Genomic DNA, 25,329 nt, shown 5'->3' on the forward strand with positions numbered 1-25,329 from the left:
ATTGACTTAAAATTACAGTGTTATACTATTTTCTTTTTTAAACTGTTGACATGCTCGTATTAGACAGTCAGGCACTTAAAAGTGTTTAAAGGTCAATAACATGTTGGCAAGGAAAAGGATTGATAACCAGTATTATCTTTAAAAAAAAAGATGGGCTTATAGGGAAGGCCTTAGAGAAAAATGTTCAATACAATTAAAGGTTTAACAGTAGAAACATGGTGTAAACACAGATGCAGACTGAAGTATATTCAAAGGCTCATAACTCAGAGCTGGAAACGACTGCAAACACATGAGAAATCTTGCAGTTTTCGTAAACAAAAGTGTAAGAATCGATATATAAACAATAACTTAAGAGTGATGTATCTATGTGCAAAATCTGCTGGTGCAGGACTCTAGTGATACTCAAAAGTGCATATATGGTAAAGGTGAAAGAACACCCAAGGAAAAAAATGGCAATGGATCCATTAAACATGCTTGTGACCTAACAGTGGCCAAGAAGCATGAAGTCCCCTTTTTGACCTCTGCAGATAACCTAAAGAGGGTCTTACTCAGTGACACTTAAAGTAGCAGACCTGAAATGATAACTAAATTAACATAAATACACACGTTTCACGCTCAGTTCAAGCGCCAACAAAATAACAGGAGTAGTCTTACCTCCCAGAAAAGGCTAAGAAAGCATAGAGCATTATGATGACTCAGTGCATACAAAACAATGTCAAGTGGATTTAAGATATAAAATGCACACATTACAAAAAACATAATTGTTCACTTAAATAATAAATGTTGGAAAGCAGTCATTCAAAATCAAAAATAAATTGCAGCATATAATCAAAACAACACCATCAATTGAGAGTTTAGAGAAAAGGTGCCCTGTATTCCCCGATTGCTTGTGGGGCTTGGCTTAAGCTGAGCTCCAGGAAATTTAAGAATCATAATCTCAGACTGAATTGCTAAAATTATATTAGAAAAATAAACTGAAATATGCTGTCACTTCTGAGGTGTATCCATAATAAGTGGGCTGACACAATTTCATACAGTCTGAAATGATTCTAGTGAGAGTGTCTACTACTTGTGTCTTGGAAGGGTTACAATACCAGCCTAACCATTTGGTTGCAGTACCAAGGTTGCAATAAGGTGATCTTAAGCAGCGAAGTTCTTGAAGGAGTTAATTGGCGAATAGTTTACACCAAGGAAGCTATATCTGGATTAGAATTACAGAATGTTTCAAATCAGAACTGAGATGTAGGGGCATCTTGAAATTGGCTAGGATCAATATCTTTAAAAAAGCAAAACATTTTCTACATATAGGTTTACTCTGTGATTTAACATCACAGAAATACAAAGGATTACAAAATTGATGCCCCAACCACTTTGCGAAGTAATCAAAGGTAACCTGTGTTATACTACGAAATTTAAAGAAGTATTTTTCCCATCACATCTGTAATGGTAGAACAGAATTGTAAAATATTCTGAGTATTAAACTGATCCTGTTGACCCTGGAAATTCACCCCAGTTAATACAAAAAGTCGCCAAAAAAGTAAATGCTTGTACTAAGTGAACTTAATGTATGAAAAGCTCAGTTGAATGTTTACAAAATCATGTAGCTTTGAATGGTGGAAAAAGGACAGAAGAAGTTACCACTTATCTATAGTGAGTAAGCAAAAAAGAGAAAGAGTAACAATGGGGGAAATCAATTCTGTTACACAACAGCCCCTCTGTTGGATGAGGTGACAAACATGTATGATTTAACAACCACCATGAAGCAATACATCAGAAGAATAGAAAAACTGACATAGAAGTAAACCAGGTGTCAGTGAGAGATTTCTCAAGAAGATCGGAATTTTCGAGCTTGAGCTAATTTTTAGAGTGACAATTTAATATAGGACTAATAAATACTCTTGCACAATTAACTGTAAGTTAAATGTATTAGCATTAACATTTTAATTATGCAGTCCCAGGTGTTTTCAAGAAAATAGTGAATGCTCCTACAGATCAACACGGCCCTGTGAGTTCTTACAAAGTATTAACTTATGTAGAAACCTTTCTGCAGATGCAAATGGTCTGTTGCTAAACCTGTCTGATTATTGGGTAGCTTCCAGACAACTGGTTGCCTCAAAGATAGCGGTTCTTCTTCGAGCTCTCATCAACTAGGTTCTGAGTGAACTTCTCAAATCTTTTTGTGAAAACATCACAAACTACTCAGTTTATAGTGGGTATTTGTGACATTAGTCTGGTGTGAGCATTCCCTCCACTGAAAGAATGACATTCATTACAGATATTGTAAACATCTTCCTAGTGTGCAGCTTCTTTTCAGCTAAATAGATTGAGAGGCTTCTGGGAATGCAGATCCCCTATTTCAGGATCATACCAAAGTTAGTCTGCATTTAAGACCTAGTGGGGCACCAAGACCAGATGCTGGACAATCAGTGAGAGCCAACACCTGTATCTCTAATGCTATCTGTGATAAAGTAGGCACAAGTTTCAGACCTGTCTGCATGGTTCCCCATCTGCCTCTGCAGAGCTCCATCACAGTGGACAAATGGGTTGGGTGGCTGCTTCTGGAACTCCACATTAATGCTTTGTGGCATCTCTTATACATCCCTCCTCATAAAATTGAGGGAGTTAAAAGCTTTTTTCCTTGACCTCACATGTTTCCCTCCACCGTTGAAGTCCTATTTGGAAATCATCTACACCAACAGTATCATAGTCCTTTTCTGCATCAGAAATTAAGAAAGGGGCACTCATTCACCACAGCTGTCAGCTAGCAATGAACTATGTCAATGGTCGACTTCTAGGATGTGTAGTTCTGAGTCTCTTACTTTGCAGGAGTGCTCAACCTGGCATGTGACTATACTCATCTCACAGATTACAACGAAACTAAGTTGTCCTCAACTCCTAAACCTTTTATGCTTGGGAGTGACTTAACGTGGACTTTTATACAATTATTCTGAAAACAATGCAAGATGTTGCTTTCTGGATGGACAGCGATCCCAGTTTTATAGGAAATGTCAAATGCTGAACTGGTCAGTAAGGTTTGTGCCGGGCTTTGGCCTGATTACACTATTTATAAAGTTCAAAAGGTCAAGGACAGACCATGGTGCATAGTCATTCTAGAGGCCTTAGTATGGCCCTATTTGTATGGTTTTCAGGCATCCTGAGCTTCTCAGGCAAGCTCTACAGCTCATATATATTGGGGCAGGTGTTAGTTCTTCAACATGGCAGGCAAAAGCTCAGCTTCAGCACCAGTTTCCCCTCAAGTGTTTGAGATTTTGCCTTTGGGCTCTGTTCAAAGAGGACGTTCACCTTACTTGCTTCGTAGATGGTGTGTCATGGCCTATGAAGCAGACATCTGGGCCAACAGGAATAGGTCCTGGGAATTCATCTCAACGTCCAAAGAGGTCATCAGATGTTTTCTGATTGGCCTGTTGCATTAATTTCTGATAAGGTCTAATGCTAAGTGGGACCTTAACTTATTGTATTTCGCCTGCACAGACCCTTCATACCAGCGGTGTCTTGCAACACAAAGCCACTTACGGGCAGAATAAAATTCTTTATTGCAATTGCATTTTTGGTATTTTAGCATGTGCTAGGTTTTTAATTGCCTTGACTTAGCATTTACATCCACTCATCTTGATCTATGTCTACCTTTTGTAAAAACTCACGCTTATGCGTAAATTGTTGAATAATCTGATTAGGTTCTCTCTGTGACTATTCCTAAAGAAGCGCTAGTACTCCTACAAAATGCTTGCAATAAGCTTATATGGCAAACTAGCAAACCCTTTATTTCCCAGAAGGCTGGTCAGTGCAGGTTGAAGTTGGGTTGCATTCGAATGGTCCCTCCGAGAAACTAAGAAGAAATGACTGTACTACATGAAATGGAGGATGTTTGGTAGGCCCCCTCCTCGGATGTTTTATGATTACCCAAACGTATAAGACCAGTTGCTTCGTATGCATCAGATATAATCAAGACAGTTATGGAAAAATTGAACACTTGTACTAAAATAGAGGAATTTACCACCTATCCTTTCCAGTTTACCCCCCTTCATGGTCAACCAGATTGCGCCCCCGACCCTGGATAAGAAGCAGTTTGAAAACTGGCAGACTGCATTTTGGGTGATATATTCCATAGCCAGAAGTTAAATTGTTTCAATGAAGTACAAGGAAATAGGAGCCTGGAGAAGAGAGAGACAGATACTTTCAGCTCGGACACAGGGTATTTGCCCCTCAAAATAAAAAGGCATGAATTAGGGACATCACAGCGTTTGAAAAGCTTTTCATGCATTATGAAACCACCAAAGGCCTGGTATCTTCCATCTATTACCCTCTCACTGCCACACCTGATAACCATAAATGGCCATACCTGCAACAGTGGGCGATGGGGAATTTAATAACACAGGAAGCCTGGGAGGAACTATGGGCAGCTATTCCAAAGACTACCCATAGTGTTCATAGTAGGCAAAAATAGTAGAAAACTATGTTCAGCTTTTATCGTTGGAGGGAGTGCGGTATGGAGGGAACAGCACAGCATGTTTGGTGATCATGCCCTGAGACTGAAAAATACTGAAAAGAAGTGTTCAGCCACATGAGGAAGATGGCTGGGCTCCCAATCCATCAGGAGCCATTGATTATGATTCTGGGCATGCGTCCAACGCAGTGGGATGTACTCCCATTGTGTGCACATGGACAGTGAGATGCAAATGCTTGTGGCAGCAGAGCAGGAATTATTGGCTACTGGAAGAAACCATATGCACCAGACTCCACACGGTTGTCAAGGAGACCGTGGACGCTCATGGTCATGGAACTGTTTACACATGACCTGTGTGATATGAGGACAAATCTGAAATCACCTGCAAACCTCTTATGGATTAATCTCAGTCAGATTTTTTTGTCCTTGAATCCAGAAACATTGTGATGATGGGAGGTGTGTCATGGGACAGTTCTTGGGCCACAGCAAGTGGGCAAGCTTGTCAAGGGCATTATATTTTAAATGAGAAGAATAATTTGGTTTTTAAAGGGACAGTAGATGGGGAGGGGACCATATCTATCTGCGATTTGTCGACATGCTATTTTAGGTACCATTTGGTTAGGAAAACAACACTAAAAAAAGGTTTTGAAAAGTAAACATTGCAAACTGGTAATTCACAGGGCCTCAGTTCAATATGTTAACATAAGTGTCACTTTCCATATATGTCTGGCATAACTGTTCTACTACTGAACCACCAAATATATAATGTACCTTAGTGAGCCATGTAGGTGGCCAGTTGAAAATGCTGTTGAAATCTGTGCATTCTTTTGGAAGTTATGTTAAGAAGTATTATATTTGTCTTCGAGCCAAAGTATGGAGACTGTTTATCTTTTTCACATCAGCAGAAATGCCCTAACAATCTGGTGGATGGGCTCTTGTATTAAATGTGTTACTTTTGAACTTATATGTTACGTGGAGAGAGATTTCTCTGCTCCCTTTATTCTGCTATGTTGTAGGTATCAAGGATTCCCAGACTAATGACAGAAACTAATTAAAAACATGTGAGTCTATGAAAGATATCAATGCTGGAGAAGTCATGTTACAGGTAAGTGACCGAGGGCCACATGTATCAAGCAATTTTGTGTTCGCAAACAGGCCAATTGACAGAATTGGCCTATTTACGAAGACAAAAAAAGGCTTTTTCCATGCCAAATCACAAATAGCTTTATTCGACAACATGTCATAAAAGCACAAACAATACATATATCACAAGACAATTAAATAATACAAAGATTTACACATGTTAAAAAATTATTAAATGCTGTTCATAATTGTCGAATAATTCATAATAAAATTCATATATGACCACTAAAAAATATTTTCCTAAAAGCCATCAATATTAAAACCATCATACATTAGTTTAACTAGCAGCTGGGAATTGACTAGCAGCTGGGAATTGCATCGAACCCTATTTTGCGATTCGGTGACCTGTTACCGAATCGCAAAATGGGTTTGCGATTCGGTATTTTGAAGGGGCATGTTTAGGGGGTCCTTCCAAAAACCGAATCGCTGCGGTATGTTGGAATGTTTTGTGACACTGAATGCAGTCGCAAAACATTCACATTTTACCACCAATTTCAAATTGGTGGTAACCCATTTGCAAATTCGAAGGGGTCTCCAAGGGATCTGTTCACCTTTGGGAATGGTGTCGAAAACTTTTTTGGGGACCACTGCCTGCTCTTAAAAAATGAAAAGAAAGCTTTTAATTTTTCTTTTTTAAATGCAACCCGTTTTTCTTCAAGGAAAACGGGCTGCATTTACAAAAAAAATGATTGTTTTATTTAAAAGCAATCACGGATATCGTGGTCTGCTGATCTTAGCAGGCCTTCATCCCCGTTATTTTAGCGATTCACAGGTGGTCACAAAACGCAACCTACCTCATTAATATTAATGAGGTAGGTCAATTTGCGACCCCCTAGGAGTCGCTAAATGAAACTCTATAAGTTTCATACATTTAGATTAGCGATGACCTAATTGTGATTCTCAGGAAATCACAATCAGGTAATCGCTATTCCTAATGTTGAGATATGTGGCCCTATGTTTGACATAAACACATCTTCAGATTGTTCAAAACATAAACACACACAACAGCTTCAGCCTACAATTCTCTAACCACATCGCTCTGCCAAAGAGCATGCATTCTCAAGGTGGGCTGCCTAGCTCACAATGCATTACATGGTTCAGAAACAACTGCCTCAAGGAAGAAATGGACGTTGTGGTAGAAGTCAGGAAGGGCATGCTATTTCTAAATCGTATGTTGCTCGATATCTAATAAATTGTGTTTACTTAACCTACAGAAAAGAGAATGGTTATGTGGCTGGAGTGCAGCACACTTCATATGGGGAAATAAAGTACAAGGGGCCAGATGCATAAAAGGGTTTTGCCCATTCTGTGTCTATGGGAAAATGTGTTCATGCATATGATCGGAATTCTGCAAAATATCAACAAGGCCCCAAAGTACTGTGCTGCACTACAGCCAGGACAGTGATGAGACAGTGGACACACAAGTGGGACAGACTGTCAAGAAAATGGGTTCAAGGAAGACATTCCCTTGGCTTGCCTGCCATGTCTTTATGAAACGCTTCTGTTTGTACACACACATATGAATCTATTGAACACCTGCTGCAAAAGACATGTAGGCTATGTACCTGTAAATGTAGATGTCCATCATTGTTGTCGTTTATAGATTTGAATCTGGCCTGACTGCCCCAAAGACAGGACCTAACATGTTAAAAATAGAGGTCGGGAGAAAAAGAGTCATCTTTGTTTAGACAAAGTCCCCTTTTGTATGACTGTAGAAAATGATGTATTATATGCATGTTACCTGTTTTTAAAGTGGATACTAACACTGGAAAATTAGTGTTCTAATGAAGACACTTCTCCTTACATGCAGTATTAAGCATGTTAATTATGAGGAAAGGCAATCTTAGATAAGATCTCATGGTCAGTTATACCACTTTCAGTCAGTAACCTGGCTGGGGGGATATGACTTAATGCTAATGGAGTAGGGCGCTTTCTAGTGAGTCTCCAAGTTTCTGCCAAATATCAGTTCTATCCTTGCCCACTCTCCGCACTGAAGGGCTGCTCATGCCTACTGAAGTTGTCAAACGTTCAATGAAAATTGTACTAGCCAGCACTGGTGCCTGTAACACCACCATCAAACAGAGCGGACCAGGGGGAAAATTAAGATGAGGCTGCCACGTGAAGGGAGTAATGAGAGCTGACACCTGGGGAAGGAAAACAGATGGAATGTGGGATTCTTGGGGACAGCACAACAAAGTTCAGATGGACATGAACCTGGGTAATGCCACAGAGTGGATTTTGTTGAAATGGAGGTGTGCCGAGCAGCTGGATTGCAGTGATGCTGATGTCCCTGGGGATTGACGGGGAAAGAAGACTGCCAGCAGCCCCTCTGCCCCCCAGTCACCAATGATGTGGACTGTCTGGTGAGAGACCTGGTGCCACAGGTGGGACAGCTATCAGAGAACAGACACGGTGAAGCTCCTTGGACTGCCTCTTTGGGGAACCAGCCAACCTTGACTAAGAGGAGCCCATCACCCCCTCAGAACATTTCAAATGAAACTTAATCAGAGGTCCCCAATCTGGAAAGGGCTGGGTCCTTTCGGCATTCGTCACCAATGGGGTGTCACGTCCCAAGGGTCAGCAGCAACACAACAAGAAGTCTTACATGTACACGGCACGCCTGAGGCCTGCACAGGCACCTCAAACTGAGTTGTTACCAATTGTTTGGCAAATGTGCGTCTAGCACCAGACTATGATGCACTGGATATAGCCAACAAAATTGTTGGCCTGCTCTGTAGACGCTGCTACAGTTCAGAAGAATTATTTGCCCGTTCAATTACTAAGAGACACCCTCATTTAAACTGTCAGCGGTTTGTGAAACTAGACCTCACAAAGGAGAATGGTTGGTCCTCTTGAGTATGGTCAGGGACCCCATTTGAGATGACTCACAGAGCCCTATCAGCAGGGTAAGTAAGAAAGGGAAACCTAAATTTGTTAAGGGGCAAGGCCTCATGCATGAACTGACACCCTCAACCCCAATACCAGACAAAGAACCTGACCCCATTAGTGACCATGAAAACCAAAGTCCCGTGGGGTAACAAACTTGACAAGATAAAGGCAGGTATAGAGAGTACAAGGGAGATACTCAAACACAAAATAGACACAATGTCTTTGAATGTCGGTCAGGTGAGCGATGACTACCGGAAATTTCCAGACTAGTGAATTGAGCAGACATTCAAGATTTTGTGCTCTCAGCACAGTGGAACTATGTCGGCAGGTTGCTGACCTTGCTAAAAAGGTGTGCTTTTTAAAATGTATGCAAGAATTTGTGGAGGGGTGCTCCCACTGTAACAGTATAAGTGATTGGCCTACTAGAAAACGTGGAAGGAATAGACATGGTGTCCTGCATGGAGAACTGACTGAGGCAAGTGGTAGCTCCTGATGGTGTCTCTGGCTTCCACATTGTTGAGAGGACACAGACGGACCCCGCACGCAAAACTCTCCCACCCGTCCCCATTGTGGTTGCCAGGTTCACCTTTGAGATCAGCTGTAGTATAAATCCGAAGCTACAGAGACCAGGACACCCTGCTGCAATGCACCAGGAAGGTGGGGTACATGATGGCTGACAATGCCAGAGTCATGCTCTTTCCTAAGTACACACTATTGCGGTGTAGCAACACAGTCCCTCTTCCATGGCTGTGAGACGCAGACTCAGAAAGGCAGGGTTGAAATACATGTTGCTGTTCCCTGCAGCCTTTACGTGATAACTGGAGACTGAACCCACTTTCTGAACAAGTCTGAAGTGGCTTGACACTGGGTAGATGAACAGGGGCAGGAGCCAACCAGCCCCGCCTCAAGGGCATCTCATGCGACCCGAAGCAGCAACAAACTGTCAAACTCAAGCGACCTACTAGAAAACAAGCCTGTCAGTCACAGAGCACCATCATCAAAACGATCAGTGGTATGCTGCAGAAACAAACCTCGGATCATGATCATAGGACACATAACTCAATGGAGTGGACAGAGTCTGATGGGGCCTTATCCAGGGGCAGTGAAGGGCACATGCCGGTGGTCACAACCAGTGCAGCGGATGATTTTCTTTTTTTAACATGGTTGCCACAATGCCGTTTGGAAAGATGCACAGGTGACACAGGACAGCAGGCACAGTCTGACCCTTGCAAGAGAGATGGAAATATCATTTCCCCATGTTTTGTAGCAATGCTGAGAAGACAGCAGGGTAACCACTGAATCAAAGGTGTTTCTCTATCTCTTCTTCTCCTCACCTCATCACTTCCTTTGTTCGTAGAGCAGAAAGAGCTCTATTGGGACACTCTTCATGTAGCTGGGGAGTTAATGGACAGTGTGTTGTGATCTCTACTTTTCCCTTTGGAACGCTCTGTTGGGATGATTCCACTGTCGTAGGTAGGTGTGAGCGTTCCAAAGGTTGGCAGTTGGTGTTTCCTCTGCAGCAGGCGTGTCCTACAGTGGCTTCTGTTTCACAATATGGCTACGAATAAAGGGGCATATTATCAAGCATGGAGTTAAAATTATCGCCGCTTTAGCGGCAGAAAACTGCTGCTAAAGCGGCGATAATGGGCTTGATAATATGCACTTGAGAATTCCAATAGAAGCCCATATTGTCACTAAAATGGGCGATAATTTTAACTCTGTTTCTTGATAATATGCTCCAAAGTTCCTATGGTTCTCACTTTACTCATAGTGGCGGTTCCTCTGCTATGGTGGAGGAGCGTCGCCGTATTGCTTTTAAGCATGGTAAATAAAGGAAAAATAAAATGATAATAACTCAATGTTATTATCATATTATTTTGTTCCTGCTACGGCAGTGCGGCAGCCTGGCAGGGCGGGGCTGCTCTGCTCTCAGAGCATGGGAAGAGTAGTGGGCACTCTATAAAGTGCGTATGAATGTTTGGCCGGCCATCTCGGCTGGCCAAACATTCATGCGCACTTTGCATGTTCTCCAGCCTGGGTGGAGAACATGCCCAGGCCCCCAGTTCCCCCCTGAGCGCCGAGCCACAGTGCTCAGACCAATCGCAATGCTGTTTTGCAGCATTGTGATTGGCTCAGGGGTGTCTGGAAGCCTGGGTGCTTCCTGTTCAACGAGAGAGGAGCGAGGAGAAGAGACGCAGCGAGGAGGAGAGGCACAGCTATGAGGTAAGTGTTATTTACTTCTGTCTACCCTGTAGTATACTTTATTGTTTGATTAATAAAAATCATTACAATGACAATCATCCGTGCATTAATTCTCACATACTAATAAAAATAGAGATACATGACAATACATATTTAAATTATATACACTCTCTAAAATGTTATTGGTTTCTAAGTCCATACTACTTATATTCTGCAAGGTCTGCGAATGTCATTAATGCAAACTTTAGTCCTTCAATTACTTCACATTTAGGGGAAAGTTTTAGACAATTATGGTATGTACCAATAAATACTTATAGAAAAACGTGTTGACGCCCACTAGAACTTCATTGATTTTCTGACTCCATACTGCTTATATTAAAAAGGATTTTAGGGGTGTCATAAAATTGGATCAAACCAAGATCCCTTCAATTGGTTCTCTGTGAAAGGACAATAATAAGCAATTAACCTTCAACTTTATCACGGAAAGGGAGACTGATGACTGCTTATGAAGGTCTGCCCAGTAAAAGATTCGCTGCGGCACTTGTAAAGGATATCCTCTTTCACCAATTATTTTTGCCCTAGCCAAGAAACTGATGGCAATGGATATCAGGACACTGGATAGCTATAGGGGCATATGAGTCTTGGGTACAGCCCTTGTAATTTCATTATATGCTACTGATGTTCTCTTTTACTTGAAGGGTATGAGCTTTGAGCCAGTTTGGCTTAGTGTCATGACTGAAAGCTAACTGGCACACAACCTTCTTATTTTTATTGAGTCCAGCTGGACAGTTCCTGGAGCTCCTTCATGTTCAAGTTAGGTTTAAGAGCCACACTTTCCAGTACCTGGGAATTCAGGTGTACCACACTGAGAAGGATGTACTGGTGGAAACGTAGTAAGAACATTTGGGATCCCGAAGGACAACATTTCATTTTGAGACATGCACCTACTATCTGTAGCGGGGAAGGTGGCACTGGTGAAAATTGTAGTTTTGGCCTCCTTCTTGCACTATTTCTGTAACTTTCCCTTTAGAATCCCCATTATGATATTTACGTTTTTTGCCCCCTACTCTGGCAAATGATATGGGGGTCTAGCAGACCAAAGGCAGCTGTAAATATTTTGTGCCTACCACCCACTGAGAGGGACCTGGAAGTCCCAAATTACAAACTATATTCTATGGCTGCACTTCTGCAATGAGTGGCTAGATGGCTAGTCGATCTCACACCCATTGAGGCCACATTTATAACACTGAATCGCTGACCAAGGTAGTCCAGACAAGACTTCTAAACTGACCCATTCATGACACACAGCACACTATATTAGGGAGGACAATACGTTCTTGTTGGGAGAGTTACAGGAGAGGAGGTCTAGTGTAGAGATGCTCTATGCACCTACAGTTCTACTCCTGCACTTGTCTAGGGTCAAAGAGCAGGCACTAGGGTGTGGACCCTGGCTGGTATTGAGGCGTTGTACGACTTACACAAAGACAGAAAATGACCACCTTTCAACGAACTTGCCCATAAACATGGGATCCCACAGGGACAATTCCTAAATTGGTGTGAGGATCGTATACTCATTCTGGTAGCAGAACTAATTTGACAGAACCTTCAAAGAGCTCAGTGCTGCAGCCCCAGATGATGCTGGGAATGGGAAGGGAGGTAGCTATGCTGAATTCCAAAGCCTTAGTTGAGGAAAAGAAAGTATCTCACTATCCTGAGAGAGGTGGTTGGAAGATGTGATGGAGATTGAGAGAGATAATAAATGAGAGCTGCTGCTGCATTGCACATAGAAGGTAAAGATAAAGATTAAAGATAAACTTACAATTCTGCAACTTAATTTCTTAGGGCCCGATTCACAGAACTAACTTCAGACAAAATCCTAAACTTACTACCATTTTGGTATTCACAGAAGGCACTTACTCACTTCAGTATTCACAGAACTTAGGAGTCCTAAAGTTAGGACTCCTAACTTTACTACTACTAAACTGAGAAAAATCCTAATTTTAAGGTTTTCGGTATTCACAGAAGGTATTTAGGAGTCCTAAAGTTAGGAGTCCTAACTTTACTACTACTAAATTGAGAAAAATCCTAATTTTAAGGCTTTCGGTATTCACAGAAGACATTTAGGAGTCCTAAAGTTAGGAGTCCTAACTATACTACTACTAAACTGAGAAACATCCTAATTTTAAGACTTTCGGTATTCACAGAAGGCATTTAGGAGTCCTAAAGTTAGGACTCCTAACTTCTGTGAATACCGAAATGAGTAAGTACCTTCTGTGAATACCAAAATGAGTAAGTGCCTTCTGTGAATACCAAAATGGTAGTAAGTTTAAGATTTTGTCTTAAGTTAGGTCTGTGAATCGGGCCCTTAGATAGGAGACACCTCGCCTCTATAAGGATTCACAAAATCTAATCTGAGATGATTCCCCAGTGTCCCAGATAAAATCAACCAGAAACATACTTGATACACATGACATGGCACTGTGGGGCCATAGGGAACTATTGAGAAAGCCACCATTGAATCCAAGCCTAGGAATTACATAGCCAAGTCACTCCAGCTATTGCTGGCCAGTCAGAAAAATCCTCAATAGGATTATAGATCTGGCTTTTTAGCCCTCGCTGAAAATGTTTACCGATGGCGTGGAGGTCAGTAGTCGCCCCAGCGATTGTACATTGGGTAAGGGCTGTGAATTACTCTGCATGTGCTGCACTCTGAGAAGAACAAAGGGAGGAGTGTTGGGAGATGGAAAACAACAGTCTTTGAGGAAAAGACCTCAGACCGTAAACTGCTAGGAGCCATATCACTAAACAACATAGCATGCGTTCGTTAATAAATCTGCCACGCCACATAGTTGACCGGCCAAAGTATGTTTTAATTTTTTTTACAAATGAATAGCAAAAGCTAGTGAGTGCATTATACAGAGACTTTTATAAACCAGTAGTTTAGCTTGGGGGGCGGAAAGAACTTAAAGGAAAGTGCGTGGACTCGTCTTTTACAGGCCACCCCGCCGCCAGACGTTATAGCTCCTAGTTCTCCATGTGAAAAATGCAGGGAAGTTGGTGTAAACCAATCATATAAAGTGCAGAAAAATAAATAAACATAAACAACTGACAGCTAGCCGTGAGACTGTCTTATTATTCATATTGCTTAATAATCTTGTTAGGGATTTCTCACAGCATCTTATATTGTCTCCTCCATGCTTCAAAGTTAAAGTGCAAAGGTGTGAGTGCAAATTTTGCTATAAAGTACAGAAGATAAAGATTGTGCTCATGAGGACATGATGAGGAAGCTGGAAACTTTTGGCACATTCTCTTTAAAAGCACAGCATGTTGGCGACTGGTTAATCGATTAGACCTATGTAGCGCTTTAGTTCTCAAAGCGCTATGGTGGGTGCAGCAGTTGCAACTCATGAAATATGGGGTGCAACTCCCAAGGAGGGGGCAGGTTTGAGTGCACATTGGCTGCAATCGAACTCTTAAGATGATGGGCTGTGTGTATCCATTATCAGCACTCACTCTTTGCTAAGTGATCTTGTTTGTTTTGTTGTTGTGTTGATGCTTTGCTGCGCCCGTTTGACTTACAACGTGCTTTCTCTTTCCACAAACTTGATGTTTGTGTTCCTTTATTTTGAGATGCTTTTAGTATTACTGTCACACACACAACCACAACCACACACACAACCACACACACAACCACAACCACACGCACAACCACACAACCACACACACACAACCACACACACACAACCACACACACAATCACAAGCACAACCACACAACCACACCCACAAGCACACACACACAACCACACACACAACCACACACAACACACACAACCAAACACACAACCACACACAACCACACACACACAACTACACACACAACCACATACACACCCACAACCACAACCACAACCATACACACAACCACACACACACAACCACACACACAACCACACCCAACCACACACCCAACCACACACACAACCACAACCACACACCCACACAACCACAACCACACACAACTACACATACAACCACACACACACAACCACACACACACAACCACACACAACCACACCCACAACCACACACACAACCACACAGCCACACACACAACCACACACACAACCACACACACACAACCACACACAAACACACACACAACCCCTCACACAACCCCACACACAACCACACACACAACCACAACCACACACACAACCACAGGCACAACCACACAACCACACCCACAAGCACACACACACAACCACACACACAACCACACACAACACACACAACCAAACACACAACCACACACAACCACACACACACAACTACACACACAACCACACACACAACCACACCCACAACCACAACCACACACACAACCACACACACACAACCACACAACCACACACACAACCACAACCATACACACAACCACACACACACAACCACACACACAACCACACCCAACCACACACACAACCACACACACAACCACAACCACACACCCACACAACCACAACCACACACAAGCACACACACAACCACACACACAAGCACACACAACCATACACACAACCACACACACACAACCACACACAACCACACACACCACACACACCACACACACAACCACACACAACCACACACACACAACCACACACACAACCACACCCAACTACACAGCCACACACAACCGCACCCACACCCACACCCACAAACACACCCACACACACAACCACACACACACAACCACACACACACACACACACACAACCACACACACACACACACCACACACACAACCACACCAAGCATTGGCATAGCCACTATGTCTCGCCTTTGGGACCTCATAAGTGTTTAGCCACGCAACAGTTGATGTGGTTGCACCAAGGATATTGTGCTGCATAATTAAATACTTAGAAGGTCCCAAAAGCGAGACCTATTGGCTATGCCAATGCTTGTTTTTTAGGTCTCGCCTGATCCAACCCATGCGCTGATCTGGCCGAGACCTTTAGTAGCTGCTTTGAAAAGTGCTACCAAAGCGGCCACCAGCTTACTGTCACGCTCACAAGGGCGCGCGCTGCTGCGTGCACATCCCTAGCGTGCTTTAGCGCGTCATCGCGATCACTTTCTCTTTCAGAGTGATCATGATCGCGATGACTTTCGCTTTTACGGCCATGTGGCGTTACTTTTACTGCTGCGCTGCCAATGCTAGTTATTACTTTGAGCGCGAGGCATGGGCTGACAAAGCCACAGCGCTTCTCTTCACTCACCTGCCTCCTGCGCTCTCACGGACTCTAGTGCATATGTGGGACACCTCTTAGCCAAACAATATTACGATTAAGTCATGCGTTATTCATTTCTCAAAATATTGTTATACATCTGTTTTCAGAATGAGAAACATTCAAACAGGATCTATAATCTCACATTAGCCACAGTGTGTTCCTCTTTTAATTTTAACCGCGTATACAATATAAAGCATACATTTCAAACATGTCCCCAAAAGCGCAGACACACTTTTTGTCACGTACGCCACTTTCAGTATCGACGTACGATTGGCTGTCGGTGGCACTGAGGTGAAAGGTAACGGTTCACAGAGTCAGAAAATAGAAGCGGCTGTGGTCAAACTTCGCAGTTACGAAAGGTCGTGACTTAGAAAACTGTTCACCCTCCAAACTTAGGCACAGGGCATGAGGTTATGTGGTTTTCACTGGTACTTTTTGAGCGCTCAGCCCTGTTATATCCAAGGGCAGAAAACTGACGTTTTTTCCCCGAGTGTTTCATTAACGGTTGTCTTCAAGTAAACCACTTTCACCCACTAAGGCCGGATTTACTAATTTTTCAAGCAGCGTATCATCAAAAGTGCTGCGCTGCGCACTGGAGAAAACACAGCCCAGAGAGAGCCAAAAGACAGGACTTCCGCTGGTGTCATCGCGTGCACTCGCTGTAAACAAGTCTTCCGTGTGCCACGGAAAACCGCACACCACCACGGTGTAGAGCTGAGAATAATTTATATATCGTATTTGATATTTGTAGAAAGCGCCTACGCCAAAGGTTCGTGGCGCTGAGAGACACTAGATAAAAGAGACAAAACTATGTATTGGATATGTGCTGAGCGCTGTAACCCACACGGAAAGCACCCTTTTTTAAAGAAATGAACACATTTCCCCTTGCTTGCGCCTGCTTCAAGTTGGTGTTAGCTTTCAACACAAAGCTCGGTCTATCGTAAAAAAGTTCCAGCTTTGCGTCACCTCTGGGTTTTCATGCTGATTTCTAAAATGCGAGCCTCACCTTGTTGCACGCTATTAAATGGTTTTAAACTGGCCGAGCCGACGCTGCAATACCCTGCTCATGGTTTACATTCTAACCCATTAGCTTATAAAACCAGCGGTGTGCTTGTTAGGCGCTATGCACGCCACTACACCCCGCCTAAACGTGGCCTTTGACATGAGCATCACAGCTCTCCCTAACTTTTCTTTGGGAACTTTATCACTGATACTTTTCTAACCCTTCCACCACAGTAGCCTACTCGCAGGCTACCACTTTGTTTAAACATAATCAGATGCTCAAATTAATTTTGAATGGGAAATCAGACATCGTACTGACCCACGAGGTACTAAAGTGAAAATAAAAATCTCCTTGAAGTCGATCTTGACCAAGCTTGCTAGACTGGGAAAACGAGGGTGGGGTCTAGTCACTACCCTATGCGACACATTTCGAGTAAAGTTGCATTAGATCAAGTTCTAACATGCATATTATGCATTTTCCATTACATATAGTTTTCCCCATTTATTTTTACAGACTGAAGAAATACAATAATATACCTTGGAGTACGACTTTAGAATATTCCTAAGAAGGTAATAAACACGTACTTAAACACCAGTGGATGTTATTTATTCCAATTTAGTTTTGCCTAGTCTTAAGTAGACACCTAGAACTTTAGTACAAACTTACTTTAAACAGCTATTTATTTAAAAGGGTTATAAGGGCACATTGCTTTCTGGAGCATGAACACAGTCATAAGAATAAGGGCCATGATCACCTTTAAATTAATAGCACGGTTCACATGAGGTGAGAATCACATTGTAACTATGTGAATAACTAAATAAAGATTGTATTAACTTACAGCCTTGAGAAAGCCCCCGCTTAACAGGCCTACTTGAGGGGTGAAACACGTGTTGGCTGCAAAGCAGGGTAGCATTAAACAAACATAGCATGAAGAAGATGAAGGATGAGTTGCAAGTACTATGTGCAAATAAAGTTTGGATATACACAAATTTGCACAGAACTCAATTTCTCTTTCTACTTGTATGAATTGCATTTAAATACAAACAGAAAACCGTACACTCAGCACAGCGTATAATTATAGATTTGCTGCATAATCCATTTTCTTCCGCATAATCTGCAGATTTTAACAAAAGTGAACATTGTTTCTAGCTCAAATGGTTAAAAAGTTACTAAAGATGCAGCAGAACGCATTGCAGAGCAGTGGAAGTTTCTTTGCAAAGGTTAACCAGTTACATTTTTGTTGCTTATTGCTATATTTGTGTGTTAAACTGGTACTAATTAGGCCTGGGCAAAAATTTCGTTCAGTTCGCGGAAATTGCGATAATTTGACATTTTTGCGTTCCGCGGAGAGCGCGAAAATGTCAAAAATTCCGGTTTCCGCAGCTTGGCGATAATTTGTTTCTTGCTCGCGCTGTAAAATGATACATTCTCGCGCGCGCGCGATCGCCTTACCTGAATCCCTGCGTTCGCCGACAAGTTTTCTTGATCCGGTCGCGTTCTCCATGAGATGTTGTATTGTTTTTAGCCATTTGCGCTGTCTCGCGACAGTTCGCGCCCGCAGTGACGTCATGCGTCGCGCGATCACGTCTTTCTTCTCGCGATCATGCACCGCGAGAACAACTCAAAACAAGATGGCCGCGCCCGCAAGCAACCACATGGGTAAGTTGGCGACCCGCAACCATGCAGAAAATCTCGCGAACATGCCGGAAAAAAACTTCCGCATCTTTGCGATATTTCTGCTTGTTTGCGATAATTTTAAACATTCTCGCGATAATTTGCGAAGGTTAATTCCGCAAATTCCGCCCACCCCTAGTACTAATGAGGCACAACTAATGCCCAGACAATGTTAACAAGTTTGAAAATCACAGAATAGGGAAGTAATACTATCACGAAACATGCCAAATTATGCCTTATAAATGCCTTTTCGTGTAGCATTATTTACTCAGCCTCACTGCAGAATTTGGCCCTCCCCTGCCGTATAATTCCCTTGGCCCTGCTCAGAGTAAAGAAACAACAAAGCATTATGATGTGGTCAACGCTGGCTGTGATTATTTTTGTTTACTTTAAACCATGTTGTATAGCAGCCCACGTTGCTGAGCTAAAGTCTAAATAAACTTTGACAAAGCCAATAGATCTTACATACACAAAACCTATTGGCTTTGCCAATGCTTGTTTGAATGAGCTTTTGTGCAGATTTAGCACTTTTTTTTCTTTTTTAAATGTACTACTCCAAGATTGCAATCTACATTTTTGAACAGAAAATCAAACGAAAGACTTTTCATCCTGCCTGTGTGGTATTACAAGCATGGACACAGCCAATATGTCTCGCCTTTGGGACCTTATAAGTATTTAGCCATGCAACAGTTGATGTTGTTGCACCAAGGATATTGTGCTGGATAACTAAACACTTATAAGGTCCCAAAGGTGAGACCTATTGGCTATGCCAATGCTTGTTTCTATTCTTCTTGATATGTTTTATAATATACATGTTGCTTTTTCTCACCTGAATACGAGATGGTCCACTGCTAATGCTTAAGGACAGACTTGTAGAGTTGTACAAGATTCATATTCAACACAGCTTAAACGTACTGATTACTTATACGACCGGATATTGCCAGAAACCAATACAATTTATATTTAGAACAGCCATTACCCTGCCACGTTCAGGATGGGTTACCCATCCCATGGGACATTTGTTTTCATAGCTAGAGAAATGGATACTCTCCTCCAGGTTTCCTTTTAGGGTGCTGCTTTTGTAAAGGATGAACGTAGCTTTATCGTGGGATGTGTGTTTGAAATGGACCAGGTGGTTGTTCACCTACCGTTGGTCTGGATTGTTTAATGTTTACAACAACAAACTAACCCAATTTCACGAACCCGAGTGTGGTGGGTATGAGGGTTGATGTGTGCTAAAGTACAGGCCCCTTTTCGTAAATAGAAGATGTCGTCGTAGCCCTAATTCTTAAGATTCAATTTTCTTGCTCCTTTGACTCTCACTCCAGCCTCTCCAGTTCTCATAAGTTTTTTTCTTTTTATGCAGCTGCTGGTTGTCCTTGGAAGGTGGGCTGCTCTATGCATTCGTTGGGCCAGCTGCTGTGATTGTGCTGGTAGGTTTCGCACTTTCTCTAAAAAAAAGTATAACTTAAATGGTTAAGGGTGGTATGCCTAGGTTCTCAACTGTTGGCAATTCAAAGCATTTTGCATTACTGAACACCTTTTCCCATTCATGCATCGATCAGCTATATCTTTCTCCTCTTCATTGTCATGTTCTCTTGCCATATTATGGTACTTTCTCTGTATTGCTGTAAATGGTGTTCCCAAACTGTATATCGACACTGCTGATTTGTTTAAGAGAAGCTTTCCATGTTAACACTCCAGGAGGCTTTCTGACTCCTTCACCCCCAGTAGATGAGTGCCTCTGCATGCAAATGTATCTTCAGCGGCCACTCAAGAATTGCTTGGATATGATTTGCATTACACAAGGATATTAGTTAATGTTAACATTGTGTTGCAGTGTTCCTAACGGTGAAGGGGACTGTTGAAGCTCACCAGACAGCTCACATGAAACCTGAAACTGCTGTCTAGTTTGACAACATTTGAGTTTATGTTAGTACCATTGAAATGAAAAAATGATTTTGGGTATGGGACGTATTTGAGCCTAGTATATTCAAGCAAGCAGATAATGTAAATGAAATGCTTGTGTTTTGTACTACATTCTGTGCGCGTGGTCTCTTATGGTGTTCATTACCATAGAGGCCCTCTATATACAACTTCTCTCTTACCTTCTTACTGTCACTATTCTGACCCTCTTCTCTTTCTTCTCCATAGGTTAACATGCTAATTGGTATCATTGTTTTCAATAAACTGATGTCCAGGGATGGGATCTCGGATAAGTCGAGAAAACAACGAGCAGGGTGAGTTAAAGCGCTCGGTCTTTTTTTAACAGGAGTTTTAGTTTCTCCAGGGTTTGGTCTTCCAACAAATTACGTCAATGGAATATTCAACAATGTCAGCTGTATGGATTCTAGAGTACTTTCATAAAAATATTTTCAGATAATATTCTATCGGTATTGAAGGCTGATTGTCAATCACTGTCAAGCATCCACCACATAATCCCTAAAAGCCCAACTGAAAGCATTCGTGTCGTCCCAGTTTGATACTGTGGCAAAAGAGTTTCCTGAAAATGGACTAATGTTGCCTCTGCATTTTAAAAATATAGTTTCTAAAAATGACAAGATTTTTAAATAGTATTGCTCCTATGCTCTTGAACTTTCCCATTCTCAATTTGTGGCTAATGGGGCCCGCTTGTAGTTATACTGGAAATTATTTCTCTATCTGTTCATTAGACCTTTGAAAGCCCTGTGCCCTGATGTATGTGTTTGTCACGTGGTCAGGCCCCCTCTACCAGTGTGAAATTCAAATTTCTAGTTGTGATTTGACTGCCCACCCGTGTGGAATTGATCCTTCTTTTCCCATGCTTGCCATCTTCCTGCTCAGGTGTCCATTCTTGACTTTGTTTCTCAACATCATGTTGCAGTCTCCTTACCTGCTCTGACAGAGTGAGGTACCCTGGATACCAAATATTGCCTCACGAAGATAGAATCATCTTTTGAGAAAGACTAGCTCAGTCCATTGGTGATTGCAACTTCCCCAAAAGGCAAGGTGTCTTCCACCCACAAGGAAATGACCTATCTGAAAAAGTCCTTCTTTGCACAATTGTCTAATAGGGCTTCTAAGACATGTAGAAGGAATTCTATGAACTTGCCTTCTGGTTGAGGTTTAGCAAGTAAAAACTCTGGTAGAAGCTGTGTGGGTGGAGGACTTGAGAGATACTCTTTTTCTGCCTCGTGAAATTCTTTGATATTTATAAATATCTTTTTCTATATGTTTTTAAATAGAGGAATCTTTGACTTTAAAATGTAATTTCGTAATCTAATCCAATGAAATTACAATCGATATTGAAAATGTGAGCCCTTGGCTGAAAAGTCCATTGAAGTCCTTTTTGAAAAGGACAAACAAAGCTAGAATGGGACATCTGGGAATCACCCTCAATAGAGGCAACATTCCAGATGGTCACATTGAGGAATCCGGGAGTCATAATATTCCATAGTGCAGTTCAATGACAGTTAGCGTAGTTAACTTTGACAGGAAGGGTGGAGTAGGGTTCTGTCTCAGTCATGTTCCGCTATTGACATGGATGAAGTTGTTTGTACAAAGGGTGAAGATAACCATCCTGGAACATTTAGATTGCAAGAAAGTAATTTTCCATTTGTATCATTTTATCTAGTCTTGAAAAATTAGAGTAGAATAAATAAGCATCTGCATTCTTTTATCAATGCAGGACGATTAGAATTAGACTAATTAATTATATCAGATCTAAAAGAAGATTTTCTAATGTACCTCTACTTAGTCTCTTTGAATGGCATACACATCTAACCTTCCATCTGTACTTTTTTGTTCATCTCTATTTGAAATATGCATCAGGTTCTTGAAAGTTTTAAACATGTAGAAATTACATCCTAAGTAATAGCGCTGTTACTTCACATCCACATTTCCACATGTCAGGAAGTACCTGTGTGTATCCAGCATAGTGGATTAAAGTGTATCCATACTGGCCCAGATGATTGCAACTATTGCCCAATATGTGAGTCCCCTGTATCAGTAGAGAATTTGAGACCAGCTTCTTGGTGCAGGAGGAGTGTGGCTCAATGGTTAGAGCAGCTCAATGGTTAGAGCGGCAGACCCTGAAGCAGAGTTCTGGCCAGGGACCAGGGTTCGATTCCCGCCTCGGCGGGGCTCGGGCTCAATTTCCTCGGACCTGTCTATTCTCGCCTCGGTGCCTATTCTAATCACTGGCCCCACGCTGCAACTCTGGGCAATAGCTTGCTTAGCCTCCACACCGGCCCCAACAGCGCTAAGGATGCCTGGCTTCACCCTGGGGGTGCCCAGGAGTGGACACTTCACAGGGAAAGCCAGGAGGGGTTCCACAGCGGTATGAGTATCAGCACCAGGAAACCGCAAAGGCAACACCGCAAGGTGTCCGTCTGGTGACAGTGCGCTCTATAAGTACCTTGACATTTACATTTATTTACATTTTGGTGCAGATATGAACTGCCACTCTTTTGAACTTGTTCTTAAGCCCATTAATGTTCCATAAAAGGATGCAGTACAGTGCATGTATGCCAACATGTATGTGTGTGTGTATTGCAGAAAAGTGGGGGATGCACAGCTGAGCAGGGGAAACCAAACCATAAAATATCACTTTAGCCAAGTGCAATTGGCAACCCTGTCTCAGTCCCCTACCACCCTACACTTCCGGAACTAATGTATTGGTCATCCTGTAACAAGAAAGTACCATTGCTGGAGGAAGCCCTCTGTCTCCCACTCCTGTTGTAGCCTGTCAGTTATCCAAATGACCTCAAGGGAAGAAGACCATAAGTTGTGCCATTCTCTTCAGCAGACACTTGGGCTTGTCTATGAGGGGGGCAGCCTCAACTTTCTGAGGACTTTCATCCTGGGTCCAGGCCAGACCTTGGGTCTCCATTTCCACCACCCGAAGCTGATGAGTCTCCATCTCTGTCCATTCAAGGTCTACTGGTTGCAGTTTTGGTCCTTACATGACATCTCCTGCACCTGGAATTGGGAGGTGCCTGCCCTCCACAAGTCTGTCACCTGGGTTTGCCACTCCTCATAATGCTGTCTAACCAAGATTCTCTCCTTCACTCAAATCCTGGCCTCCTCAGAGTTGTATTTAATATCCATTGCCTAGAGTTTTACTTCAGCAAACATTTTCCTCTGTTGTTGGACTAGTGCATTGTAGTTCTGAAAGATCAAAATCTTAACAGAGTCAAAGAGGACTTTTTGCCAGGTGTGAGCCGCCTTCAGAACAGAGATCTTATCAATATGGATGAGTATTCTTAGGATGATGAGATGGGGAAGGGTGCCCGGTGGAGGCTTATTGATGAGGGCACAGTGCTCCCTTTAATCTCCAAACAAGATTACAGATTTTGTTCCGGAATCCAGGATTTAAACCATTTGAAGAAGAAGTATTCTAGCTGCTGCCCTTTGGCATCCTCAGTAACCCCTACCAGGCGCAAATTGTTAACCCTGGATCTGTCTTCGGCATCCTCAACTTGCCTTTCCCATCGCACTATTTTCTCCTGGAGTCTTGTGAAGTCCAGGTTGAACGATTGCACATTGTCTTCCGCTGAGGAGACCTGGGTCTGCACCTCTGTCATGCGGTCAGTCACATTATGCAAGTCCTGGTATAGAATGGGAACCTGTGACAACTTCATCGATCCTTTCCTCCAGAAACTCACAGGAGACAGACTTAGTCTGCAAGATTGTCGCTGATGACGCCAACTCTTCTTCATGGTGTAGCGGATCCATTCCTCGTCCTCCAAGTGGGGTTGCTTGCCCCCCTCACCCCTGGATTTGTGAAACTGTGAATCTTTGCCTGGAAGGTGGCTGTTGCCTTGCAACCCTTTGACTTTTTGCCTGCGTGAATGCACTCATCTACTCCTGGCTGATTTATACTGACAGAGTCAGATATCACTTTTTCTCCCTCCACAATTGTCTGTGAATCTAGCCTGCCAAACCTCCTCTTCAAGGGTGCCACTCCTCTCCCAGAGCCAGAACAGACTTAACCAGCACAAGACGGGTTTGCTACTCTCTTCTATTCATTAAATATTTCCCCTTGTAAACCTTATTTTTACCTCCATAAGTGCTGCCATTAGAAGGTGATCCACCAGTGGGCGGAGAGGTCCACCCAGTTTGTGTAGACATGCGAGGCTTTGGTGACAAACCTCTTCACTGGGGTGCGGGTGCTCCAGCGCAATGTAGTGACGCTCCAGGCGCTAGTAGGCCTTAGACTGTCTGGTTGCCACTTCTTGGCCCACTTCCTGTACTCACAGGGACCGAGCCAGGCACTCCTCAATTTACTCCAGGCTGCCTTCTGCCCTTGCCCCCCGCACCATGGGATTAGATGGGCACAGTGCTGAAGACAGGGGCAGGAATACGGCCAGGTGCAAGGCAGTAAAGGGCCCCAGGAGCCACAAGAACATCTCTATGGTCAGCCCCAGACCCCACACTTAATTCAGGAGCTGCAGCCACCATTGCTTTCGGCGCTACAGGCCCTGTCCTATCCTCTGCCTCCTTTTCCTCAGCAGTCCCCACATGACTTGACTTTAATCACTATTTTATGTAATATTTCTATATAGTTATATTACAAGCTATTTTTGTGTCCCACATCATACAACATGAAAACATACTAATTCAACTAAGAGTGTATACTTTACATAACTCTTGCATCCTGCTCTCCCCATTCCACAGTGGTAA

General features: G+C 42.7%; 1 protein-coding gene across 8 annotated transcripts in view; it reads left to right on the forward strand.

Annotated features, from left to right (window-relative positions):
- ADGRB2 (adhesion G protein-coupled receptor B2) overlaps positions 1 to 25,329 on the forward strand; it is a 1,096,893-nt gene that overhangs the window by 905,084 nt on the left and 166,480 nt on the right. For all 8 annotated transcript variants that reach the window (XM_085648478.1, XM_085648471.1, XM_085648472.1 and 5 more), the window contains 2 exons: positions 20,033 to 20,099; positions 20,821 to 20,906. In XM_085648478.1, coding sequence (XP_085504604.1) covers positions 20,033 to 20,099; positions 20,821 to 20,906 — 153 coding nt within the window. The remainder of the gene's footprint in view (positions 1 to 20,032; positions 20,100 to 20,820; positions 20,907 to 25,329) is intronic.

The sequence above is a fragment of the Triturus cristatus genome, chromosome 3_2 (assembly GCF_964204655.1).
Source record: "Triturus cristatus chromosome 3_2, aTriCri1.1, whole genome shotgun sequence".
NCBI lineage: Eukaryota > Metazoa > Chordata > Amphibia > Caudata > Salamandridae > Triturus > Triturus cristatus.